This window comes from Balaenoptera ricei, chromosome 8 (assembly GCF_028023285.1).
Source record: "Balaenoptera ricei isolate mBalRic1 chromosome 8, mBalRic1.hap2, whole genome shotgun sequence".
Taxonomy (NCBI): domain Eukaryota; kingdom Metazoa; phylum Chordata; class Mammalia; order Artiodactyla; family Balaenopteridae; genus Balaenoptera; species Balaenoptera ricei.
The window spans coordinates 46,115,354-46,142,745 of record NC_082646.1 but is presented as its reverse complement, the minus strand read 5'-3'; the positions used below and the strand labels follow the sequence as shown (position 1 = coordinate 46,142,745).

Genomic DNA, 27,392 nt, shown 5'->3' with positions numbered 1-27,392 from the left:
CAATCTTCACTGCAAAAATTTCTTGCCATGGTATTTTAGGGTCATGAAAGCTGGTTGCCAATTTTTCTGTCTTTATACGTAACGCAGCTAAACCGTTTAAGAATTATATAACTACATCTAATAGTTACCTGTTAAGGGTAGTAGACTAAGATATACTATTAACTGAAATTGTACTTCTGCAAACTTTTCTGTATAAGAAGTCCATTAATACCAAGAAAAGAGAAACACTCAAGGAGCTTAAGAAAATAATCATTTTAATCTATATAAACATAATTCATACCCAAACTTATTAAGTTCTGCCAGAGTTTCGGCTTTCGTAACACGTCTTAATATCAGTTTTCTTTGTGAGCTCTGCACTGCCTCAAAAAGTAACTATCCTTTAATGACTTCAATTAGCATAAACAATCTAATTCTGTGATACCTATATTTAATCAAATACAATATATAATCAACATTGTATCACCAAGAATTGTCAAGCTGTTCATGAAAGCCTTAAAAAAAAAAAAACTCCAAAAGAATAAGCTATTTTGTTTATTTAACATGTAATAGCTGTCATAAAGCAAAGCTTAAATATTTACTTTTCTGATACCCTAATGTATTTCCATAAGCCTTTTAGTCAACAACTTTACAGACACTTTTCCATCAGGGAGGCCAGATCTTTGTAACTAATAAAAGATTCTAAGAGGGTGTAGGCTATAAATTAGGTACAATTCAGTCATAACACCATACAAAGACCTTATAAATAGTCAGGAAAAAGATGTTTAACATTACTGCTTAGTCTGATAAAATGGTGAATTTTAACCAAATTGATACCTTTATATTCTTATTTATAATGTTTCCTATACTCTTAAATCATACTGCTTAGCCAGTTATATAGGTACTGATGCAATTTTTAATCCAATTAGTTGTAAATGAATTGAAATTTGTTAATCAATGCATATATTCCCCATTACTACTTACTACACTACCTCAAGTTAATCCCCCCACAAAACGTAACTGCTGAGTGGAAAAAGGAATGCAGAGCTTCATCTCTTCCTTAAAGATTTTCAAGTATCATAGGAACACAAACTCATGAAAAAACTAATTGAAAGTTTGACATTCCATCTTGCTTTACTAATTACAGGATAAAAGAAAGAAATGTAAAACAAATGTTTCTTTACATTTCTCTGATTAACAATATACTACGAAATGCTGTAACTGTTGTGAGCTATTTTCTAGCTGCTTCAAGTATCAGACACAACTACAGTTCTATTAGTGAGGAGAAATGAATAATCAGTCTTAGGTAACTCAAAAGGGATACGGGAGGCACAAAAAGATAAACTGACTTTGGCTTGGACCTACTGTAGACCCTGAAACGCCAGATTCATCAACAACAACAACAAGAAAACAAGAGTACAGCAGCAAGCCACCACTTCACCACATATTAAGAATTCTGAAATAGTCAATAACTTTCTTTTCCTTCTCAACTCATTCTGTTGTATCTTCTTTTTGTTTTTCCTGGTTTTTGGCTGCAGGCAGTTCAAGGCTTGCCCACTGCATAGGTTCAGCTTTTCTCATGGTAATTTCAATCTTTGTTGCAGTCATAGTTACATAACTTCGCTTTACATCAATCACCTGCAACATATCAAAGAGAATTACAGTACACCTGGGTGCTTTTATTAGTTTTAGAGGCAAGTAGGTTGAAACGATAAACAAGATTTCACGTCTGTGCCTATGCCTATTGCTAACAGTCAAAATTCCAAGCTTCTAAGGCCATTTCTATCCCTAGTTGAAACTTTTTGGTAAGAAATAATGGTAAGTTATACATCTACTTTGCATCAATGCTTACTAAAGTACTGTCTTTTATTATACAATGGTATTTTAAATATTAAGAAAAAATTCTGCCGGATTCACAATACTTACACCCCATAATTTCACATTTTGATGAAATTCCTTCTCTCCTTCAAATACAATGTGCACATTTAACTGAAAAAGAAAAAGTTGATTAATTGATCAAAACCAAAGTAAAGATTTATGATGTAAAACACTAATTATAAAAATAAGATACTGATAAAAATCATTTAAGCTATTTTAAGGAATTACCAATATTGTACTTTTTTTATTTGGAAAAACCATTAACCATTTTTAAACCATTAAAAAACCAATATTGTACTTTTTCTATTTGAAAAAACCATTAATTACCAATACTGTACTTTTGTAATTTGAAAAAACCAAGAAAAATTAACTTGGAGTTTCATATTGAGAATTAAGTTCCATTATTATTTGGTATTCTAAGCTACTACAGTATCTCCATGCTTCAGAAATAACTACTATGCAGAAACTTTCATTTAAAATAGTTTCTGTGAAAGTAATTTCAAACTAATTTTCAAATGGGGAAGATTAAAAGATCTTAAAAACAGCTCAAACAAGATCAATGTTTTATAAGACATTAACATTCAGAATAATGTATAATTTTTACTCAAAGATGTTTAGTGTACTTACCAGTGTACTATTTGCTACTACTTGACTAAGTTCCGGAAGTGAATTTTTAGCATATACTGAAATGGTGACTTCACCTCCAGTCTGATGCCAGTCATGTCTACACGGAACAACCTTTTTCCCCTGTAATGTAAGAGAAACTTTATGAATTTACAAAGTGCCACATAATTAACCTCTTAAAAAGAGTAATTTGACCCATCTAAATTGAGAACAAAAATACCACACAAAACTGAGCCCTTAATGCTTTTAAGCACAAACAACTTCTAAAGCTCCCATCAACAAGTTAAAACCAATAAAATAAAATACAAAGAATCTTATAGTTTTATGATTTGAGAACACACTTTTGAAGACTGAAGTGAAAAACACATTTGCTTAGCAGGATAAACCAGACAACATCTTAACCTCATGCATAAGAACTTTCCATTTATTTTCTACAAACTGAAATTTGGGAAAAAATAATTGACTAGTTATAACTATCTGTTGTTGTTACTGAATACTTTCCTCTCATAATAACATGCAAAAAAGGGTGAGAATTTGTGGAAGTAATCTTTTGATTACTATTATGAAAATATTATTACCTATGAGTGATACACTGCTATAACAATAACTATCTGAAAGACAAATTGTGATTTGTTCTATAACTGAGGGTAATTTAATGCAGGAAACTGCGAGACACTACTGTTTTAAAAAGTAATATTTATATTTTCGTACAATTATACTAACTGAATTTAAATTACTTATATGACTTAACATTTTTTTGCCCTTAGCCACCTGGCTTAGACACTCAATACTTGATAACTACATGCATTAAAAAATATCAAAAAACGTGTTTCATCAAGGGTCATACTATGAAAACTTTTGAGCATAAAACAACATTTTATTTTTTCAAAGCAAAACTTTCAAACTTTTGAACCTTGGAGAAAATACAGGGAGATTTCACTTTTTACTAATAAAACATTCCTAGAAGTTTTCTGGTAGATAAATTATTATAACTTAATGGATACATTTATAATACCTAAACCCATGTGTTATTAAAAAGCAGAAACTATAAAATATGCAAATGTAGACTAAATGAATTCCTAAAGTAATATGAACATAAAGACACACATACCGAAAAGGTTCATTGTCTTGAGGTTATTAGTGCCAATACAGCACATAAAACTAATTTAAGATACATTAATAATAGCTAACCAACGTTTATTTAGCAAATAATTGCTTGCCTTCTTACAATTTAATGGGATTTTGGGGGATTATTTACACAGACACAAGTCTATTTAAAATGCTGTCAGGGAAGTAGGCACTGATGCTTTCTCTTTTCTTTTGATAAATTTCCTGGTAGCAAGCAGAGGCTTTCAAAACAATCCCAATGAAACAAGTGTGCAATCAATCCTTCTCTTCGGCCACTAAGAGTATTTGTACATCTGTACATGGTTGAATGATGTTAAGTGGCCAAAAGAGAATCAGAAGTCTAAATGATTAATAACATCAAATGACCAGAAAAGTGATTTTTAAAAAACAAAAACTGGGAACAAGGTACGGAATTACAGAAAAATATGCTTCAATTTAGGCTAGCTTAACTATTTCACAAAAACCTACATATTTGCATCAACATACACAATGGCTATTTTGATCAAAGAGCAGTGCTTTGAGAGAGCTTGGCTCAGATTAACTTCAGTTTTTAGGCTCATCAAACTTTACTGTGTGACGGAGAGAAAAACTTGTTTTCTTTAATGTAAAGACAGAATAATCTCAAATCTCTTCAAAATGACTCAGATAAATACACTCCAATAAGCTATTTTTAAAATGCTACTTACAGCATCCTTTTTAGTCCACGTGTGTTTCCCAGTTGTACAGCCCTCTTGGGCTAAGAATGTATTAAAATCAGAAGTTTTTCTTCTACAACAGCTCCAGTATTTCATCCTTTAAATTATTATAGAAAAATTTCAGAAATAAAATCTCACAATCAAGTTCAGAAGTGTTAAGTGATAAGTGACTTAACCAAAAAAGAAATAAGTGTGTAACTTTAGTATCTTACAAGTGTCTAAATTACTAAACAATTAAAACTACCAGAAGACTATGAGAACCTACTGTATAGCACAGGGAACTCTACTCAATGCTCTGTGGTCACCTAAACGGGAAGGAAATCCAAAAAAGAGGGGATATATGTATACATATGGCTGATTCACTTTGCTGTACAGTAGAAACTGGCACAACATTATAAAGCAACTACACTACAATGAAAATAAAAAAACAAACAAAAAAAAACAACACCCCCCGCCCCCCCCCCAAAAAAAACTTTAAAAAACTACCAGAAGACTAAAGTTAAAACCAGAATGCCATTTAGTATAGCAGTTTTGGAGTTCCTGAGTGAAGATGCTTAAAACCATCACAAAATCCAACATCAGCTTTTCACTGATAGTTCACACTCCAGTTTCCTCATGAAGCTACCATGAAGTGGTATGACCAAAGATTGAAAACGTTCGTATTTTAATAAACCAGCAAAGTGAGAACATGCAAACAAACTAAAAATAACTGTTTACACAACCTGTGATGGTCAAGCCCAAAGTAGGTGAAACCCACTATTATTTACTTGAGAAAAATCTAACACTGGAAGACAAAAATTACAGTAAAACTTTGGGTTTGAGTCCTGAAGAATATGGAAACAGAGGGGAAGATTTTAACACAGTACTGTGTTTCTATAAACTACAGGGTAATATATTGAGAGGCTCTCAACTGAGAGCTGTGGAAAAGTATGGGTTTTCTCAGATGCCACAATGTTGATGTCTTAGTGTCCCAGGGCCCAAAATTCCCAATGTCCTACAATGCACAGCATAGTCCTTCAAAGAAAAAAAAAACAACAAAAAAACACCTGTTCAGCTCAAACAGAAAGAGTATCATCACACTGTAATAGAAGGGAATACGGAAAAAAACATGAGGTTTGAATCACAACGGTCACTTCACTGTAATCTTGTTTCAGTTTTCCCATGTGTAAAAAGAAGACAAAACCCACATTTCTAGGTTATTGTAAAAATTATATGACAATGTAAGTAAAATACCTAATATTGCTGCATGGCATTTAATGTTTGAAGGCATATTAACATTTCTAACATCTACCATAAAGTTTTAATTAGTCTGGTATAAGTTACCCTTCATGGAAAATAGGTACTCCAGAATGATATACACAGACTTCTTCTAGACTCTGTGGACCCTGGTATGTCTAAAAGAGAAAGAGAGACGAAAAAATGAGTTTCACATCTCAATGTTACATTTCACATGTATTTGCAAGTAATGGTGACCTCTATGAACTATGAAAATGCCCAAGAGATAACAGCTACCTAGAACATTCATAAATTCACCTCAGGCCATTCCAATAAGGAATGAAAAATGATTCCTTTTTGGATATGCTTAAGTTTCAGTTTCCTGTGAAAAAGGCAAATATAAAAGTAGGCAAAAGGATGTATTCAGATACTTTCAGACTTTTGCATATGAGGACACACCCAAACATATTCAGGTATGTTCTATAAATTTACAGAACAATACTGAAACCAAGAGATTAGTACTCTCATCAGAAATACAGTTATAGGATGATTTATGTGCATAGTAAACTCTGTGTGAACATTATGAATTAAAATGGAAAATCTAATAAGCGATTCTGGAAGTCCCAGATGATTTCTTTTCCCTACGAAGCGTAAAATGAGCTGCAGACCTATATATATATCCAGGGTTTGTCTGGAAGATCCGGGCCCCATTGCTGCTGTAGATGAAGGCTCTACAGATGAATTCACAAAAAGTTATGTTAATAAAACATAGATGCAGCCAGTAGTATATTTTCTGTCTATTTTGGTATTATTTACAGCAACCATCCTACAGTTACAGAAAATAAAATTCTGTACATTTACTTTTTGTAAATTCAAATTACGGGGTGTGTGTACCTCCTGAAGATATTCCATAGGCACACAAAACTCAGTATGTTAGATTCTGAACTTAACATCACTACTGCCCCCCAAACCTCCTACTCTTCTTCCCATCTTATTTGATGGCACCATATCCACTCAGTCTTTCAAAGCAAAAATTCTGTAAGTCCTCTTCAATTTCTCTTTACCCTCTACCCATATGTAGTCTATCACAAGATCCTGTCAATCTGACTTAAAAATATCTATCAGTTTAATTTGCTAAATTAATTTGCTTCCTCATGATCACTAGCAGATTTTAGGCAATGAAACTATGCTAAAAGATTCTAATTAATTTCTCTGCCTTCAATTTCTGGACTCTACTACCTAATTAAAACATGTATCACTCTCTTGTTTAAAGTCCTTTAATTACATCTACCTCACACCATATACAATAATCAGTTCCAGGTCGTTTGCACATTTAAATGTGCCTCTATATATGAGAAAATACTCATGGCCCTAAAATAAACAGATATCTTAAATAGGACACAGAAAGCCCTAGTCGTAAAGGAAAAGAACAAGTTGAATTTCATTAAAATTAAAGAGACTCTGTTTATCAAAAGCCATTATTAAGACAGTGAAAAGGTATATAGGCCTCTCAGACAAAGGACTTGTAGCTAAAACATATAAAGAATTCCTAAAATCATTAAGAAAATGTCAGCTTAATAGAAAAACAGATAAAGATTTTGGACATGTCACAAAACAGGATATCCAAATGGCCATAAACATACAAAAAGGTAGTCAACATCATTATCAGGAAAGTGCAAATTAAAACCACAATGGGAACATTCCACATCCACCAGAATGGCTAAAATATAAAAGACTGATATTACAGAGTGTTACCAAGGTGTAGAACAAAAGAACCAGCCTAATGTATTGCCGGTAAGAGTGTAAATACAGCCACTTTGTAAAACTATGTGGGAGTATGTTAAAGCTAAACATACACACACACACACACACACACACACACACACTCTATGAACCGGCAACACCATTTCTAGTCATATACTTAAAAGAAATGTGTACATGTATCCTAAAAGTCATGCACAAAAATGTTCACAGTAACATTAATCAAAAAACTTTACAGGACAGTAGAAAGGATAAATTGATTGGTACATTCAAACAATGGCATGTTTTAAAGCAATGAAAATGAACAAATTACAGCTACATGAAACCAAGCTAACCAACATTTTATTAAGCAAAGGAGGACAGACATGAGTACCTGTTCCATGATTCTATTTACAGTAAGTTCAGAAGTAGGCAAAACTAATCTATGTTGATAGAAAAAAGTGGTTACCTTTGGGAGAGGAAATAATGAATGAGAGGAAGCATAAGGAGGGCTCTGCTTTGTGAAAATCCCTTATGCTTACACAGAATTAACATATTTATATATTTAATGTTATATTTCAATGAAAAAACTTAAAAAAATTTTTTTCAATGGCCAGCATGACCTAAAGTAAGGTTTTGAGCAGTATAAAAGCCTTTCAGGATCTAGACCCTACTTATCTCTTTTAATCTCAACTTTACATCAGCAAATTTTGTACCACTGTTATTGACTATTTTTGTTTTCTGTATATTACTGCTATCACCTCTGCTTGGGATATCCTTTCCCTTTTTGTCCATTTATAGAACTGCCATTCACTTCTCAAAGTTCACCTGGGATACCTTTGCTCTGATCTTCCTCCATTACCCTACCACTTGCACGGTATCTCCCTCACCCCAAAAATTAATCATTCTCTTTTATCTACTACTTCTACCTTATACACATGTGAATGCATTCATATTTCCATCTCTAAATGAGCAAGGTGATGTCAAATTTAACATGAAGGAAGACTGCAAACCTGCCCCCAACCCTAACTCCATTTTCTCCTTCTCTGTTAATGGCGCACAAATCACCTAGATCAGGGGTCCCCAGTCCCCGGGACTTGGACCGGTAGCAGTCCGCGGCCTGTTAGGAGACGGGCCGCACAGCAGGAAGTGAGCGGCGGGCAAGCGAGCGAAGCTTCATCTGCCGCTCGCCATTGCTCATGTTATTGCTTGAACCATCCCCCCTGCCTCCACTCCAGTCCGTGGAAAAACTGTCTTCCACGAAACCAGTCCCGGGTGCCAAAAAGGTTGGGAACCGCTGACCTAGATGCTTCACTTCCAGTTTATTAGCAAGTCCTGCTAATACTTCCAAATATCATTCATTCCACACGTGTTTGTCATGTGCCAGGCATTGTTCTAAGCACTCAAGACTCAGCAAAGATAAAACAAATAACATTCTTTCCTTTTAAACCTTAGTGCAAAAGGGGAAGGGAAGGGGAAGTTAGATGGGATAGAGCATAAGCAAAATAAATATGTAAAACAAGTAGTGTGTAATAAGGTGGTAAGTGCTGTGGAGAAAAAAGAGTATGGAATGTTGGAGGGTGTGTAATATTATATAGAGTAGGCAGAAAGAAGCCTCACTGAGATGTCTGAATACATCCTATATTTAACCACTTCTCAAAAACATATCCTAATGCCTGGTCTCCACCGTAGCACCCTCCCTAGCTGGTTTTCCTTCCCGATTCCACTCTTGCCCCATTAAATTTGCCACTTATCAGCCAAAGACATCTTTTTCAAAGCCCCTCCTTAAATAGACAATGGCTTCATTGACAATTATACTTAGAATAAAGCCCAAACCCCTCACTGTAGCTTATAAGGACCTCCATAATCGTGCCTGCCTCTCATACTCCCTACTTTCGCACGCTTATCAAGCCCCCACTGACCTTTCTCATAATTTCTCGAGTAGTCAAGCTCTAATGCCTCTACACATACTACTCTCACATCTACTCCAAGGTTTACATAACTCATCTGCTACATTATTCAGAATTCTGACTTAGTGTCACCATATCAGAAAGGACTTCCCTGACAAGTGCACTTAAATACTTTTACTCAATCTCCTTGTCTGCTTAATTTTCTTCAAGTCTACCTAAATTCACAGCATTTAAAAACTTATTTGTTATCCTTCCCCCAAAATTAGAATATCAGCTCCATAAGAACAGAGATTTTTGCTTTATTTAATACTATATTCCCAGCCCCTAAAACAATGTCTGGCACATAGTAAGTGTTCAGTAAATGCTGACTGAACTAGAACTATTTATTCCCATGATCTATTAGACACGGTGCTCCTTAGAGACAGTCTCTTATCCATGTTAATAGCCCTGCTCCATGGAATAGTGCCCAACTCATAAAAGGCACCCAAATGTTTGTCTAATTAAGTCAATTACTCTCTTTTCTCAAAATTAAAAATTTACTTCCATGACACAACACAAATTTTACAATATATACCTTTGAACACCCTCCATTTTTACATGAGCTTCCAATCTTAATTTCATCACTGTCGTCTTCTACAACAAAGAAAAAAACCAAAATAGAAATATTAAAATGGACAGTTTACTATAGTGCTATTCTTAAAAAGTAAACTATTCCATAAAACAAGTATTTAATAAAATAATCTAAATACAAAAAAAATACTGATTTTTAAAATGATTTTAGATAACTAAGTTTTCTGTGTGACCTTTCATGTAATACACTTAAAAGCTAATAAGAAACCAACTATTATGAGTAAGTCTTGCCTATATCCCCAAATTGATATATGACATGACACATTTCTATTCTACAATGCAATACTATATCCAATAACTTAACCTTACGTAAAAAAGAAATCATGAAAGGGTTACTTTTTTCCCCAGATACCAGGTGTAGGTCAGAGAATACTGAATATATTTTATATCACGCACAATGAAACATTTACAACTATCAAAAAATTTTAACTCACTGTTAAAAAGTAATGAGTAATAGAAGAAAAAAATTTTAATTAACAGGTTCTTATTTTTAATGAAGACAAAATGGAATAATCCACATATTCATTTTGTGGTTTTACCAGCATTCAGTAAACAAAAATCAAAAATAAGTTCTTTACTACAATGTACTCCTTTTTTTTTTTTTAAATTGGGGTATAATTGCTTTAAAATATTGTGTTAGTTTACGTTGTACAATGAAGAGAACCAGCTGTATGTATACATATATCCCCTCCCTCTTGGACCTCCCTCCCACCCCCCTCTATCCCATCCATCTAGGTCACCACAGAGCACCAAGCCGAGCTCCCTACGCTATACAGCAGGTTCCCACTAGCTATCCGTTTTACACATGGCAGTGGACATATGTCAATCCCAGTCTCCCAATTCATCCCCCACCTCCGTCTGAGTCTACACGTCCGTTCCCTACATCTGCGTCTCTATTCCCACCCTGCAAATATGTTCATCTGTACCATTTTTCTAGATTCCAAATATATGCGTTAATATACGATATTTGTTTTTCTCTTTCTGACTTACTTCACTCTGTATGACAGTCTCTAGGTCCATCCACATCTCTACAAATATACTACAATGTACTACTTTTTCGTATTTATATACAGTAAACTACACTACTCCTGTCTCTTTTAGATAATTGGTTAACTGAACAGAAAAAATTACAAAATACAAAACAAAACCTTACCTTTCTTATTTTCTTCATTCCCCGATGATAGTTTAAGTTTATCAAGTGCTTGTTTTAGGGAGGCAGATATTTTTAATTCCAAATTTGTCATTGGTTCATCCGGGCTGGAGAATTTGGAAACTTTATTACCATTACTGATGTACCAAAATATTTCTTTGTAGTAAAAATATACTTAAGACTCTACTTATGATACGCCAAATGCCTTGTCAATCAAGTTTTTCTCTTTAAAAAGTATTTTACAATAACTGCTATTAAGACAGCTACACTTCTAAGTCTTAGCAGGAAAAGTTCTGATATTAAATATCAAATAATCATGCTATTGTCAACACATTAAATTATTAATCAGTAGGGCTAATGGGAAGGAAGTAAAGAGTAAGAATACAAATTTGTTAAGATGAGCAACTCCAAGGAAGGGACTGCGAAGTACCTTTACATTCCACGCCTAAGCAGAACACTGAGCATGTAATAGGCAATAAACAGGTACTAAGTGAATCCATATCCCTACTGGTGGAGATAGTTCACTTTATGTGGACACTAGTACATGCATCTATAAATTCAGATACAGTTATATCACAAGGCAGTTTTAGTACGGTTAAAAAAACAGTAACAACAATGTCCCCTAACATTTCACAATGGTTTAGTGTTATATGTACAATCTGGTTAAGGCACTCAATAAGTATGAAGAATATTAATAAATGTAACAATAAAACTGAAAATCCTAGGTTATTCATTCTACATCCTTAATGAATAACCTACTGATATAGGAGGCACTAACAAAGTACACAAAAACCTATATCCTCAGTCCCTACAATACTATCTAATGAATTTACGATAAAATATTTAATTTCTCTCACTTTCTCTTAAGTGAAATTAGTAGTAGTCCATAATTTAAAAAAAAATTAACTCATCCTATCAATTATAGTAGACTCCACTATAATATTTAATAATGAGCCATGCCAAAATTCTTGGCTTTTTCTGACATTTTTTTTTCCCACTGGCAAATCAGCCAGTAAGGCATCTGGTAAAATCTCTCATGATATGAATAAGCTGGATATAGAATAAAATCATCCTAAGTAGTTTGGTTAAAAAAACAAAATAAACATCAGAAAGTCTCTTTGGGTTCTTATCTTGGTCGGGCATAATTCAAGATGCTATAAATTTATTTACATAAGATCAATAAAGAAAAAGCTGGGAAAATCATGAGTCCACAGTGTGAATAAAAATATCAACAAAGGCCATGTTTGAGGCCAAAAACCATCCGTTTTTTTAAGTCCTGTACTTTGGTTCTAAAACAATTCAATACTCAAGTGCAATATGAAGAAGACCTGGTGTAATAGTGGTACCCAACATGCATGTGTGGGATTGTAAAATAGAGTCTAGTGGATCAGGAGGTGAGTATGAAGTACCTGTGTAATTCTACTGCAAAATGACCAAAAGCTGTTTTACAAGTACGTTAACAAATATGCCATGTAAATTGAATCCATTAAAAATTGATCAGTAATGAGATTAACAGTTTTTAGGCAAACTGTTAAAAGATGAGTGACTAGGCTTGTTCTAAGTGGCAAAATGTGGACAAATGAAAGAAACAGAATTTGACTCAATACAAGGAAAAGTTAAATACTGAGTTAGTAACATTAAAATGCACTGCTTTAAAATAAAAGTAAATTCTTCAATAGAATTATTTGAAAGGAAATTAAATATTTTTCTATCAAGAATGTTCTAAAAATTACTTAAGAAACAGTGGTAGATTGGAAAGGAAAGCCTCTAAGTTCTTTTTCAACTCAAACTGATTCCCTGACAAGGCCGATTCTTTTACAGAATTCCACTACGCCACCGTGAAAAAGATACACACCAAGGCACAAGAAAGATATGTGGCTCCCCCGCCCTGAGCATAACTGAGTACACAGTGAACAAACCTGTACTGCAGTTCTACTGTGTATATGCCCTCAAGGGAATAGAAATGAAAGGTATTATCTAAGAGAAAACCAAATGGTTCAAAAGTGGGTGAACTACACAGTAGCTGCAAATGATATTATGCCGAATCAGAAGAGGAAATACCAGGAACAAATGCTATTATTCAAGTGTGACAAAAATATACAACTGTATAAAGTATACCTTGGCCTTTTTATTGCTTCTATTGGTTTAGGGGCTTGAATGATATGCTCCTGAAATTTGGGTTTCAATTCAGATAGTTCTTTCTTCTCAGTAGTCTTGACTTCAGGTTTGACTGGCTCGGGCGGCTTCTCACTATCATGCCTTCCTTTCGTACAGCCCTGTTGGTGAGAGGTTTTCATTCACTGAGAGTTAGCCTATCATCTACTTCACATGCCATGACAGAAATACTATTTTTCAATTCTTTATTAATAAATTCAAGGGCATGTTTTCTCCACTTTTAACACACTGACTTATTTTAAGAAACTAAAAACAGAACTCTAAATAATATATTTGTAAATGAGTTCTTACATGCGAATAATACATTAAAAACAGGCCTTTAAATTACACTTAATAAATATCTACTTTACTTATTCTATTAAAGGTGCAGCATAAACTTGTTTACAGAAGACAAATTCTGGAGATCTCACACAGAGAATTCTACAAAAGGGCCCCAATTTGAATCTCAGTTCTCCTACTACCTAGCTATATGACCTCGAGCAAGTTAATTAATCTTTTTTTTTTTTTTGAAACCACCAGTTAAAACTTTATTTCTTTCTAAATCACAAAGAATAAGGCATAATCATTTTACAGAGAAATTAATAGTTTAAATGTTTCACTTCTATTAACAACAAGGGTAGTTGATTTCAACAGATCTCAAATTCCAAGAGTTCATATATATAGAGAGACATACATGGCTCCAAAAACTTTATGACTTCATTATTTTTAAAATTATTTTTAATTATTTATTTATTTTTTAATTGGAGTATAGTTGCTTTACAATATTGTGTTAGTTTATACTGTACAGCAAAGTGAGTCAGCTATACATATACATATATCCCCTCGTTTTTGGATTTCCTTCTCATTTAGGTCACCACAGAGCACCGAATAGAGTTCCCTGTGATATACAGTAGGTTCTCATTAGTTATCTATTTTATACATAGTATCAATAGTATATATATGTCAATCCCAATCTCCCAATTCATCCCATCCCCCCTCTTTCCCCCTTGGTAGCCATTCATTTGTTCTCTATGTCTGTGTCTCTATTTCTGCTTTGTAAATAAAATCATCTATACCAATTTTTTGAGATTCCACATATATGCGTTAATATATGATATTTGTTTTTCTTACTTCACTCTGTATGACAGTCTCTAGGTCTATCCATGTCTCTACAAATGACCCAATTTTGTTCCTTTTTATGGCTGAGTAATATTCCACTGTATATATGCACCACATCTTCTTTATCCATTCCTCTGTTGATGGACGTTTAGGTTGCTTCCATGTCCTGGCTATTGTAAATAGTGTTGCAAGGAACACTGGGGTGCACGTGTCTTTTTGAATTATGGTTTTCTAAAGTCAGTGTCCTCATCAGTAAAATGGAGGCAATGGCATTCAGACCTTTTTTGAGAGGATTAAATAAAACAATAGAATACTTCCCATATCTGGCAGGTGGTAAACATTCAATAAATGCTAGCTACCTTTTCTATATTCCATTGAGTTATACATACATTTTACCATCCCTGAAATCATAAGGTAAATCGTATGTCATTTAATTAACAACTTTAGATTTCTTTCTTAAGGGTACACAAAATAATAGTGCATCTCTATGGTATCTTAGATATGATAAAAATTTACTGTTCCTAACTGGAAATGCTTTAAATTGTTGCGTTCCTTCTTTTTGATGGTCTTTTAAGACTACTAACATCAAACAACAAGGACCTACTGTATAGCACAGGGAACTATATTTAATATCTTGTAATAACCTATAATGGAGAAGAATCTGAAAAAGAATAGGTATATATATATAACTGAATCACTTTGCTGGACATCTGAAACTAATACAACATTGTAAATCAACTATACTTCAATAAAAAAATAAATAAAAAGCTAGAGGAAAAATAATAAGCTGTAAGAAAAAATTCTAGGGTGTAATTTTGATGTATATAAAGGAATAAAGTATACTAGAAATAAAAAAAAAAGACTGCTATCAAAAATAAACTTAAACTGACAAATGGTTAATTAGTATCTTGAAACTTTAATCTCGAAAACAGATAAATTCCTTATTTTAAATGCCATAGAAGGGAGGTGAGTAAAAGAAAGGTACTATCTGTGAGTTAACAGGGCCTAGTCAATAGATGTCCAAAATCAGACTCCTCAACTCTGGAGCTCCCCATAATATGTACTTTTTGGGAGATAATCTAGGGGAAAAGAAACCCATTAATACTTACTGCAATGCTTAAAAAATCAGAAAAATCAGTTGTTCTTCTCTTACAGCAAGACCAACCCTAAGAAACATAAGAGGGAAAAAAAAATGAAAACTCTATTTGTGTGAGAACCACAACCCACTAAAACACTCTATTTGGATTTATCTCCTTGAATCCCGAAGTAACCTGTATACACATAATTTTATGGTTTTTAAGTGTTATAAATAATTCACCTAATCAAGTGAAATGATTAGTCTTTGACTTAAAAAAATGAATTAACCAATATTACAAGTGATTTGTGCTGTGACCCATCATGAAAAGAAGCACCTTGAAATATGGAAACAGAAATTGCTTCTGTTTTCAAGAATAGTACTTGATTTTTAGAAGAAAAGCAATCTATAATTTCTAGAAACTATTTTAAAGGATCTAGGGAGTAAGTGAAGTGCTTTACTTTAAAAATCCATTAAGTTAGAGATAATAATTATAATAATTCAGTTTCTAAACAAACTCAGCATAGTTGTTCCTCAACAATAAGCATTCTATTTTCAGAAAAACATTAACTCATGTAGCAGCTTAAGCACTGTTAGATCTTTCAAGGTTAAATGATCTTTTCAGTTAGAAGCATACAAATATAGAAACTGTAATGCCATGTGAGATTTCTGAACAAAGTATCAAGTAGCTAAACAATAAATGGCTTTAAGTTATCATCTATAATTCCAATGTAGTACAAAGAATAAGGAAATAAAAATGCAGCAGACTCAAAGCTTCGGATGTCTCAAATTCAGACTAAGAGTCAGCCTTGCACATATCCATCTGGGCCTCAGTGTTTTTCTCAATGTATGCATGAAGAATTTGGTAATGACTATTTTCACCATATGCCCTTGAAGTTTTTTAAAAGGAAAATGTTAAATATTCTACAATTCATATTTTCCTGTATTCTGAAATTTAATTTTCTTTTACTCTGAACTGAAATATAGATCAAAAATTACTAATTACTACAAAATTAAATATAAGGTTTAATTAATATAGATAATATTGTCACCAGTAAAGTTATTCTATATGAAAAAAGCTTTACTGTCTTAATTCTATATGAAGAATTAGGTATTCTGGGAATATTGGGATACATACATGACATAGATTGTTCCCTACTGCCGATCTGAGATCTACGGTAGTCCTCAGTAAAATGTGAAAAGGAAATTAAATGTAAGTATAAGGTTGAAAACTGTCTTTTCTTAAGGACTGCTCTTTTCCCTGAACATGCCTTTTCTAATTTAAATATTAAAATGTTTTTTCTTCTGTTAATGCAATGTTTAACTTCTCACTTGGTTAAATAGAAAACTGACAACAGTAGACACCATACTGATTTATGTATTTTGCCTGAAATCTACCGGGCCGTGAAATTCAGTAGGCTTGGAAAGTCTAAGTCTTCAAATGTTTATAGAGACAATAATAAACAGTAGAATCGGAGCAGAGAAACAAAAACACTTCAAAGTAAAATCAGTAAATTTAATTAATCAGAGTAATTAACAGTTGGGTAGTAAAAAGAGGAGCAATGGACTAAATGACTAGAAAGTCAGTGATATTACTAGCAGCAAACTTGAAAGGCAGGCTATTTTTGGAATAAGGGGTCACTTCAGAACTCGTCTGTGCTTGCCAATGACACAGATAAATGAAAATATGTTGCAGAAGTCACTGGCATAGAGGTGACAAGAATAAATTAAGGACAAGAATGAATGAGCTGAATGAGAGAAAACAGGAAGCCAAAACTGAGAAGTGAAGTATGCCCATGGTTAGGAGACAGGAGGAAAACATCACAGGAAAACAAAGTACAACAAGAAAAACCAACATAGAATAAATGGCAATTTAGGAAAGATAAAATCCCCTCACCCCCAGCAAAAATAAGTATTCCCACAGAACCACAGTTTCTATCCCCATAAAAGCTTGTAAAGAGGCTAAAAAGATGTAAGGAAGAGTCAGATCATAATTTGCCCTACTGAACGTTTGTTCTGTTTTTCTCACTCAGAACTAACCATATTAACATAAACTTGCTATCTGCTTGTACATCACTGTTTATACGTGGCTAACAGTTAAATACCAGAAAGGTCCAACTACTCCCCGAAAGGTAAAATCAGAAATTCAAAGGGCATCGATAATTTATAAACACATAGGACTGTTTATGTTCCTAAGAAAACCATGGCAGCCACACTGCAACAGTTTCTTTTGAGATATACAAGGGAAAATGTACCAATTATCATAAATTTTAAAAGATCAATAAACCCAACACAAAAAAACCTGATCAAACAATATTCTATTATTTCTCTAATTCTACAGAACATCAAGGAAAACAGGTGGCATCTCTTTTCTGTACAGTATTACTCTAAACTTTCATGTCTGTCCCAAGAGTGGCACTGTTAAGTATTTATAATAATGTTCTCTAAAATTCAGAGCTGCTCTTATTAAACAGCACCTGCCTGATATATTGAAAGATTAAGAAGTGTTATGGCTTCTACAATTGCTTTCATTTCCCCTCAAAGTGAAGAAATGAGGGGCACTGAAAGTGAGAGTTGGGATAAAAGTAACAATTTAAAAACTGGAAAAGCCCTTAAGATCACCATCTACTGTCCTCTTTGCCTTTAGTGGAGCACTTGCTCAAAGCACCCCAAGATGGTCATTAAGAAAGCAGAGAGTCACAAGCTGAGGAAAAAAAAAATGAGAAATTAAAGATTTAGTATTATACCTCTGAGTTTACTATACAAATGTGAAAAGACTGAAATGTATCAAGTTCCTACCTTTAATGCATCATGAAAGACTGGAATGCCTGGGTGGTATGTGCAAGCGTCTGGTCAAAAACAAACGAAAAAAAAACCACTTTATAATGAAGAAAAATCATCATTTCCTTCAGTGTTAGCATATAATCCTTTTTCCATATGCAGGTAATAGTTTTCCTTAAAAATTCAGTAATGCTCGAATTTGATGCATGACACACAGTGCTTAATATAACATTGTATTAAAACAGTAAAGGTTAAAATTCTAATTGGAGTATGAAAGCTATAAATAAAAACACAAATAGCTCAAGTATAACAAATTATATTTTGTATTCCTCTAATCTTAGTTGTAAAATTTTTTAGTACCTGAACGTCAAGCTCCAAATTTTGACCATCATATTCTGTTTTTACAAAAATACTATCAAATTTAAATGTTCTTATGTGCATCGATCCATAAAGGTTGCCTAAGAGATTCCCTAAAAAGATGTTTTGGAAGAACAGGTTCAAATTTTAAAAAAACTGATACAATATCTAATTGCTAATTTAATTTTCCTACACAGGTGTCAATTTCTAGATAGAAACCTCATTAAAAAGAAGTTTAAATTCTACAATCTATTTTCAGGCTTGTCAATGATTGTTAGTCTATTATTTCCCTAACTCTTCCCCATTACACCACCAAGTTTTACTTAACTCTTACGAAAATGGACTTATTATAGTCTGCAATATATAGAATTACATTAAAAAAAACAACAGATAATAGACACACTTATTCCCTAGCTAGATAGCACCATGAGCTCAGAAAAAGCAGGTCAGCTCCACACCTGTGCAATTTTCATGTAAGGCTACTTTGCTCAAACTTTCACATCTGTTTAGTTCTCAACTGTCTACAACCTCTGATTCCTGGTGTCGCCTTAAAATGATTAATTTCTGGTACTTTTCTCCCTATGGCTGTATTAAGTCAGTATATTTTTCCTTCATTACTATCTAGAGACCATTCTAGCTAATGAAGCAAGAAAAGTGTCAGGTATTTTCATGGTACAGTAAGTAAGCCCAGTTTAGGAAGATGCTATTAATTAAGGGTAGTAGTGGAGCTGAGGGCTGAAAAAGGAGATTCAAAGTAGAAATGAATATGCAGAGGAATATGAAGTTGAGAGGGGAATCAAAGTAGAGAACAGGTAGAATATTTTCAAATATCAAATTTACATACAGTCAGAGGCATAAAACACATAATGTCTGACACAGTAAGAGGCATGATCATAATAATGGACAGTTCTGGCAGAATGGCAGCAGGAGTGAGTCAGGTCTTAACCATACAACTAGTATAAACAAAATTTGAAAATCAGTGCTACATAACAAGCAGATGGACATTTTCCTCTTTAGTATTTTTTCTCTTTTTAAATCAGGTTTGCCAGTTTTGCCCAAAGTAATATGATGCGTAAGAAGCTACAACACAGTAGCGTTAAGAGCCAAGGGCTTTTAACATTGAGTCTGACGCTGGCTCAAATTCTGACTCTGCCTCTTGCAGCTGTTACAGTTTCCTCGCGCTGTTTCAGTTTCCTCGCACGTGTGGATTGAATAAAATACCGTTTGGGAAGAGGTGTTTCTTCCAGAATAGCTATTTTTAACATATGCAAGTTACCATGTCTCTTTAAAACACTCATTTAACTTTTGTTTCAAATGAAAATGTCCTATCATCTTAGAAAGGAGTCTTCTTATTTTTAGTCAATACACAAGGTCAAACCTCTCCCATCGTATAAAACGTTCTCCTAATCAAGTCCACAGTTTGCTATTAGCTCTTGTCTTTACTCCCTAGCCCCATTTTCCATCAACCAATTCACTTGGAGTATTTATTCTAAGTCTCTAATATAACCCCAATTTTGCTAAAGCAGATAAACTTTCAGCAACCTTAAGGGAACTCTCTGCTGAATTTAGTACGGTTGACGCTCAATGCTTGAGACAGTCTACTCCTCTGGTTTTCCTGGCTTCCCTCATCTCTTTCCTGGGCACTGTACCATTTCACACACACAAAGCTGACTTCCAAAAAATTGGCTGCATCTCCCCTTAAAATTAGGCTGGTACATAACACCCTATAAATAAACATATTGTCACTCAACAAAGCATCAGTCTTCCCTTTAATATTAAAGTAAAATATGTACAGACACTAAAGCAATTTACTTTTTACGCAGGCTACCAACAGTAAAGGGCATTGAAACCCCTCATTCCTCGATGTTTTCATCCACTTAAGTCTCACAATTTTCTCCCTGCACTTCATATTAATATCATAAAAATGATTAAACTTATCTTTTCCTCAGAATCCCACCAAAGATCTTATCATTTTAAATTATGTCCCCAATTCACCTGTGCACCAAGATAAACATTCAGACATCTCAAGAGGTGAAAAGGATTTTTTAAGTATCAATTTTAACCTCGTACACAATGAGGAACCATGTTGCTACCATGCTGAACCGTGCTTCTCTATTAAATGCGTATAACAATGGACACTTCACAGAGGTGCTGTGAAGGTTAAATGAGATAACATAATAAAGTGATAGACCAATGTCTGGCATATAGAAAACACACAATATATGCTAGTCGAATTGAGAAAGTGTTATGCCTACAATTTTCAAGGATTCAACTCACTTCTTTATTCCATTCACCTATTAAAATTCAAATCCACTGGTCAGGTTCTATTGTTCACCTAGTCTAATCACTAACTTTCACCTTACATCCTTAACTCTATACCTGGGTGCTGTAGAGGACATTCAATCACTGTATCCTATAGACCGCACGGTACTAAATGGAAAAGCCATTGCAAAAATACCCAACAAACATGGCTACAAAGTAAAGGATGAGGAATGTATCTCCCATTGGAGCAGATGTATCAAAACTTAACAGCATAAAGATACAAAATAATTTTCTTAACCAAGAACGTTTTAAAGAGTAAGGTTAAAACAGTGAGTGGGTCGAATGAATAAATCGACAGCAGGCTTTCAGACAAATACACTTCTATACTAATAGAAAGTGGCCGAACTTAAACGCTAGGATAACCCGCCCGCCGCCCAACCCTCCAGTCAATGTCGGTCTGCCTCCGACACACGGACACAGCAAATCAACCGCAAAGCGAGCCCAGAGCACCTGGTTAACTTCTGATTCCTTTAAGAGACGCTGGGGGGGGGGGGGGGAGGAGGCGAGGATAAAGATGCTCTAAATTTCCAGGCCAATTAGAAAGTGAGCAGACGATTTGGGCAAACACGTGCGCCCGAGGGGGCAGTGGGTCCGTGGGTCCGGAAGCGGCAGAGAGAGAGGTTCAGAAGCCGTTGCCGCGGCGCCCGCAGAGCGGTCCCGCACCCTTGGGCGGACGGGGCGGACGGGGCGGACAGGCGGGAGGGGCGGCCCGGCGCGGGCAGCGCGGTGCCGGCTTGCGCGGAGACCCGGGATGCCCTCCGGCCCAAGGGCGTCCCCGGGAGGAGGTGGAGGGGAGGGAGGGCCGGCGGCGCGCTTCTCTTACCATCGGAATTGGTCTCGGGATCGAAGCGCTGGCCGCAGCCTCGGTTGTAGCACAGCAGGGCCATTTTCTCTTCCCACCGCTCCGGGTCAGGGCCAAACGCCTGGAACCGCCAGACACTGCCTTTACAACTCCCCTGCCGCAACCACCCGTCTGCAGGCTGGGGCGGCTGCCGGCTTCCGGAAACGGCCAGTTCCGCTTCAGGAACCTTCGCGAATTTTCCGGTCGCGCAGGCGCACAGGCGATGGGAAGAGGCGGAGGAAGCGCGGGCGGCCGGCCGCAGTCGGGGGCCCTTCTAGGTGGGACTACGATGGGTGGGGGGCCCGGGGTCGCAGATGCAGCCAAGATATTTGCCGGAGAGAAACCTTAAAGGCTGGAAATGTAGGCATCCGGGGCACTGACGCGCTCTCTCCGGATCTCCTCACTCATTGGCTGCGGGTATCTCGCACAGCGAACGGACCGCCCTGCCCTCTCGGTCCCCGTAGGCCGTCATCGTGCTTCCTTTGGAGACTGTAATTACCCGTAAAAGCCTGGTCGATATGTTTGTTTGCTCCTTAGCTGCCTGAGAGTAAGTGTAGAGTCGTACAGTATTTCCGAATCCTCTTTCCTGGAACGTGGTTGCTTAATAAATGATGAGGGGGATGGTGGACGAACCTCCCCCTGTGTCTCCCCTGGCCTGATCTCAGAAGCATTGAAGAAGTGTAGGCATCGGGAGCAGTTTTGATAGCGAAGTAATTGAGGTCAAATCACATTGACAATACAAAGCACTTGAAAATTAGAATATCAAGGGAATTGTTGCTCAGTTACAGCGCTAAAATGGTCACTATTGCTCTAAGACGCTGGGGTAATTGTTATTATTTCGTGTTAGCTTCCATTTAATCAGTTTGCGATGCTGAATTCTCCTATCCTGGATCATCTGGTAAGATTTTATCAAGAGCATCTTAAAAAGTGTAGTGATACATTAATGGGCACACGCAAACAACCCTAGTTCCAACTTGTATGTTTACCAGACTTGATGTATTTGAAATAAAAGCCAATGCTTCTTGATAACAGGTATACTGAACAAACAAAATGTAATATCAGTATTTGTTAAGTAGAAGTAAAAAGCTATACAATATTTCTAACGATCCCAAGTCTGTTAATGAGAAATGAGTTCAGTCCTCCCACCCCAATAAAGAAGACTTTTCATTTTCCATATTCCGTTCCTCGATACCTAGAAGTATTAAATTTCTATGTAGTCATTCTAACATAGATATATACAATGTTGTATTCTCCTTTATTTTACCTAAGGAGAATTTTTCTGTTTTGTTTCATAATCACATTATGAATGATGAGGTAGATTTCTGATGAATAAATGCACTATAATCATTCTTCATTTAATCTCACCAACTTTATTATACAGTAAGCTTCAGTGATAAACTTATTGTATGTTGTTTTTCTTATTTTAGATTTTTGAGAAGTAGCAGTAAGGTGTATGAACTGAAAAAACAAAACAAAACAAAACCCCACAACATAAGAGCTGTAAGTTGAGTTTTATTCTGGGTATTATAGAGGACTCACGCCCAGAGCAGCTCTGAGGAACTGCTCTGAAGAAGTAGGGGAGGAGCCAGTGTGTGTGTGTGTGTGTCTGTGTGTGTGTGTATGATTTTGGATAGGGAATACATGCAGTCAAGCACACATCTCAATAAAAGGTTATTGCTAGCCAGGAGGAACAAGTATCTCAGTTAATGATTTTAGTGCCTTTTTTTTTTTTTTTTTTTCCATGTAAGGGAAGATGCAAGATTTTGGTTTCATTAAAATTCTTCCTGAGATATCTAACTATCTAGAGGGCCTATTTTGCCAAAACACAGAGTGCCTCATCCTGTTCTTCCTCCTTAATTCCTTTCAGGGTGTACTGTAATTCCTTTCAGGGTCAGTGACTCCAGTGGCTAATGACTTGATCCTTGTAGAAGTGGATGGTGTGCAACATTCTTTGTTTTGCAAGGGCTTGAGCCTTTTAAAATAATTTTAGGACTTTAAAGGTATATACTGTCAATTGTTTCCAAAAAGGTGGTATTAATTTGCTTTTTCACCAGCCATGGATGTGAGGAGGAGCCATGAAGAGGATTAAAAAGTTGGTTGTGGCCAAATCCACTTTCTGAGTATCCTAGCATTATCATAACATTGCACTGTTTATCAGTAAGCTAACTCATTTAAATGACTTTAATGTTTATTGTCAGTGTTTTTCAACTATAGCATTTTACAATCAGAAAATAATAAATGCTTATAATAGATAATTTGAAAATATAGAAATGTACGAAAAACAGATCAACAATAATTCTACTTCTCAGCAATAAGTCTTGAGATCACTAAAATAACTGATAAAATTATTTCCAGTGGTTCCCCCTGTCCCCCCAGGCAAGTATTGGTATGAATGTTAAAAAAAAAAAAAAAGAACTGGAGTCACAGTGTATACGGAAGTTTATGTTCCTCTTTTGGGTATTTTAATAAACTACACAATTAAATTATTCTTAGTAAGAAAAGAAAGTATAGAGACAGTGCATTCCACTTCACCGCCAACACTTCACGTCCATTCCCACACTCCAGTGCTGACTACCAGGAACTGTTCAAGAAACTTTGTGGTGGTAACACCCGTAATTTATATAGCCTTTAAATCCAGCTCCCACCTCCCTACCCACCAACACACACGAACTATTACATAGTATCTTGAGATTTTTCCCATGCTATGATAGCAGTGCTGTAGAATAGCTAAAAGTGGAAAGTGGACCTTTGGAGTCAGACTGGGATTCAAATCTTAGCTCTGCAATATAGTGCCTAAAAGACTTTAATCATTTCAGGAAATCTGTCTAGACTTCAATTTTCTCTTCTGTCAAATGTAAATCATAATAATTCTTTAGAGATCATGTAAATGTTGCTAGTGTTAAAAGCATGGAAATCAATTGAAGTGTGGAAATCACTTGTAAAGCTCTTTAGTGCATTGCCTTGTGCATGGTAGGTGCTCAATAAATGAAAACTATTTTTACTTTGAAATGTTCTACAGAAATCGTATGACCAAATGGTATCCAATCCTATTACCACAAATACCAGTATTTTCTTAGATGACATAGGCATTCTTTGTTGTTGCACATAGATGTGGCTTCCGATATTTTTCTTTTGTAAATAATAATATGATTGACATCCTTATATACAAATATTTGTATCTCCTTTTTTCTCAACTTAGATCCTTGAAAGTGGAATTTCTAGGTAAAATAATATGGACATATTTAAGATGAAATATACACCTATGCTACTTCCCAGATAGATTATACAAATTTACACTCCCAACAGCAATAGATGAAAGTCCTAGGTTCACAGCATCCTTCCAGCCTTAAATACTATAACTTCTAATAATTCTGCTTTCTTTGTGTTTTGTGAATTCACTCCTCATATCCTTTGCTCATTTATCTTTTGGAGAACTAAAGATTTTTATTTTGGTTTTGAAGAGATTTTTATAATTTTAAAATATTAAAATAGACATTTTTGAAATATTTATTTCATAGTTGACCTTTCTTATTTATCATTTTTTGATAGTAGAGCAATATTTAATTTTTATGCAGTCAGATTTATGCATATTTTCCTTTGTGTTTTTTTTTTTTCCCCAGTGCTTTTATACTTAGGACCGTTGAGTCAGCTACTCCCGTAATACTGTGTATGCACACACATGTATACCTACTCTGGTTTATTTCTGGGCTTTCTATTCAATTCTATTAAATTATCATCTGCTCTGTTTCACTTATTATTTCACCTGTTTTCCTTAATTTTATTTGTTCTTTTTTCTTTTTTTAAGGTTAAAAGCCTTAATTTCTTTTTTTCCCCTTGTTCACAGATGAAATAATTTAAGGCTATAAATTTGCCCTTGCATACTTTAGCTCCATTTCATAAATTATGTAGTCTTATCATTCTGCTATTTTACTAAATAGCCTAAAGTTGTGGTTATATATCTATTTTCATATCACATATCACAAGAATCTGAGGACTAGATATTTAAGTATTTGAAATTTGCAGTGGTGGTAACATAGCTTTTAAATATTATAACATACACATTCTATACAAAAAATTAGGTGGTAACAATATGAATACCAATTTTTTTGGAGCACAACATCATGGCACAAACTGTTCTTATCAGATTAAGAAATTTATGAAGCAGAAGTGTTCTTGGGCTTAGTTACGGTGCATGTACAATTTTATTTACTTAAGCTGTGACGGTGTACGAATTACATTAGAAATCTGATTGTCAGAATTTACAAATATTTTTACATGGAATAACAACTGAATTCTTTTTTGTGGTGAAGCCTATGTTGAATCAAAAAGAAAAGAAAAGAAAAAAGACCTAATCATAGCAGTACCTGTTTTTCTTTTTGCTTCCCTGCGTCAGTCACATTTTTAGAAATGTCCTGAATTTATTTCACTACTTTGTAAACCAGTATAAATCCGCTACAATAGTGTTGCATATTTTGTAAGTGATTCTTCCAAAATTTGGTTAGTTTTTTCCAAAATAAGCTGAACATCTTTAACAGAAACATTTTATAAATTTGGATTACCAGAAACCCTTTAGCTTTTGAAGTCCTTTGAAAGTTGCAGTTTAAAAAAACAAAGATTACAAATAAGAATACATTGATATTTATCCCTACAAAACAAAGGAGGAAATAAAATATAAATAATCAGGGAAACTAGAAATGATAATTTTGTATATTAAAAAACATAGGTTTATGTTTATACTCTTTAGCATGTGTGAGCTTTTTGAAGAATACAAATTTTCATAGTGTTATCCATATTTGAATTTCCATATAGGCTGCAATCCTGATGGAAATAATTTATTAAATTCTCATATCAAAATTGGAAGGTACTTTTTCTTATAATAAATTCTTACTTATTTGTTTTTACTTTTTAAATTCCCACCTAAGAGGGTGTCCTTATTAGTTTCAACAGCATCATGAAATGAGAGGTGAGACTCGTACACGTTTCGTGCCCCACCTCACATTTCTTGGCCCATCGTTTTACTCTACTCATTGTGGATGTAACCTAATGTCTCCTTTCAAATGAATCACATACTTTTCGTTCTCTATTCCCAGATTTCTCTGGTGCCAGTATGTATTATAAAATGTCCAAGAGAATCCAGTCATCCCTTCTGATGCTTACCAAACCTGCAAGTGGTAGGAATAAACATCTAATGGTGCAGCCCTGACCAAGTGTTGGATGGGGACTAGTGGGTAAGTGTGCCTGAGTCTGTGTCTCAAGTGGACAATTCTGCAGTGTATCCTTCGAGGCTTCTTAGAGGGATTGAGCCCAACTATTTACCGCAATAATCATACTGCTCAATAAGATATCCTAGGATTCAATTTTCTTTCTCTCCTTCTCTTTGCAGTTTCCCACTCCTCCTCTTTGGGGTGACTTCCTAAAATAGACTGTCTGTTAATAAGCTTTTGTCTCCAGCTCTGCTTTTGGAGAGGACCCATGCTGAAACAAATTGAAATATGTTGAAATGTGTGCATTCTCACTGAATATCTTTTTTTTTTAAATTAAACCTTCAAAAAATGAAATTCATCATATCTCAGAATTTTATGGACTACATGCTCTATTAATAGAAAAAGAAAAGACAATTTTACAGGCTGTAAATTTGAAGATGTTGTCAATTAGGAAGAATGATTTCCTTGTGCAATAATTGCTGGCATTTCCATCAAATTACATTTTTACATTACATCATCTAAAATGCAAGCCTTTCTAAACAATTTCAATTTTCGTTAAACTTTGACACTTTAGATGATGCATGTGAGCACTA

The 27,392-nt window shown here is 34.8% G+C and overlaps 1 protein-coding gene and 1 long non-coding RNA gene across 3 annotated transcripts; one reads left to right on the top strand and one right to left on the bottom strand.

Annotated features, from left to right (window-relative positions):
* Nucleotides 1–237: 237 nt before the first annotated feature.
* CHORDC1 (cysteine and histidine rich domain containing 1) lies at nt 238–21,948 on the bottom strand. 2 transcript variants are annotated; one of them, XM_059930594.1, is made up of 11 exons: nt 21,578–21,948; nt 18,094–18,143; nt 15,329–15,385; nt 13,065–13,222; nt 10,950–11,053; nt 9,741–9,799; nt 5,625–5,695; nt 4,293–4,398; nt 2,482–2,601; nt 1,903–1,965; nt 238–1,614 (listed from the first exon to the last, which is right to left on the bottom strand). In XM_059930594.1, exons 1-11 carry the CDS (start codon nt 21,639–21,641, stop codon nt 1,468–1,470), a joined length of 999 nt encoding a protein of 332 aa, XP_059786577.1. In that variant the 5' UTR covers nt 21,642–21,948; the 3' UTR covers nt 238–1,467. The 2 variants fall into 2 exon arrangements, with proteins under 2 accessions (XP_059786577.1, XP_059786578.1); XM_059930595.1 differs by lacking the exon at nt 18,094–18,143 and having other exon boundaries at nt 21,578–21,933.
* LOC132370497 (uncharacterized) lies at nt 21,810–27,392 on the top strand. The gene is made up of 4 exons (XR_009504590.1): nt 21,810–22,142; nt 23,023–23,095; nt 26,686–26,823; nt 26,979–27,392. It is a non-coding gene; the product is annotated as an uncharacterized LOC132370497 (long non-coding RNA).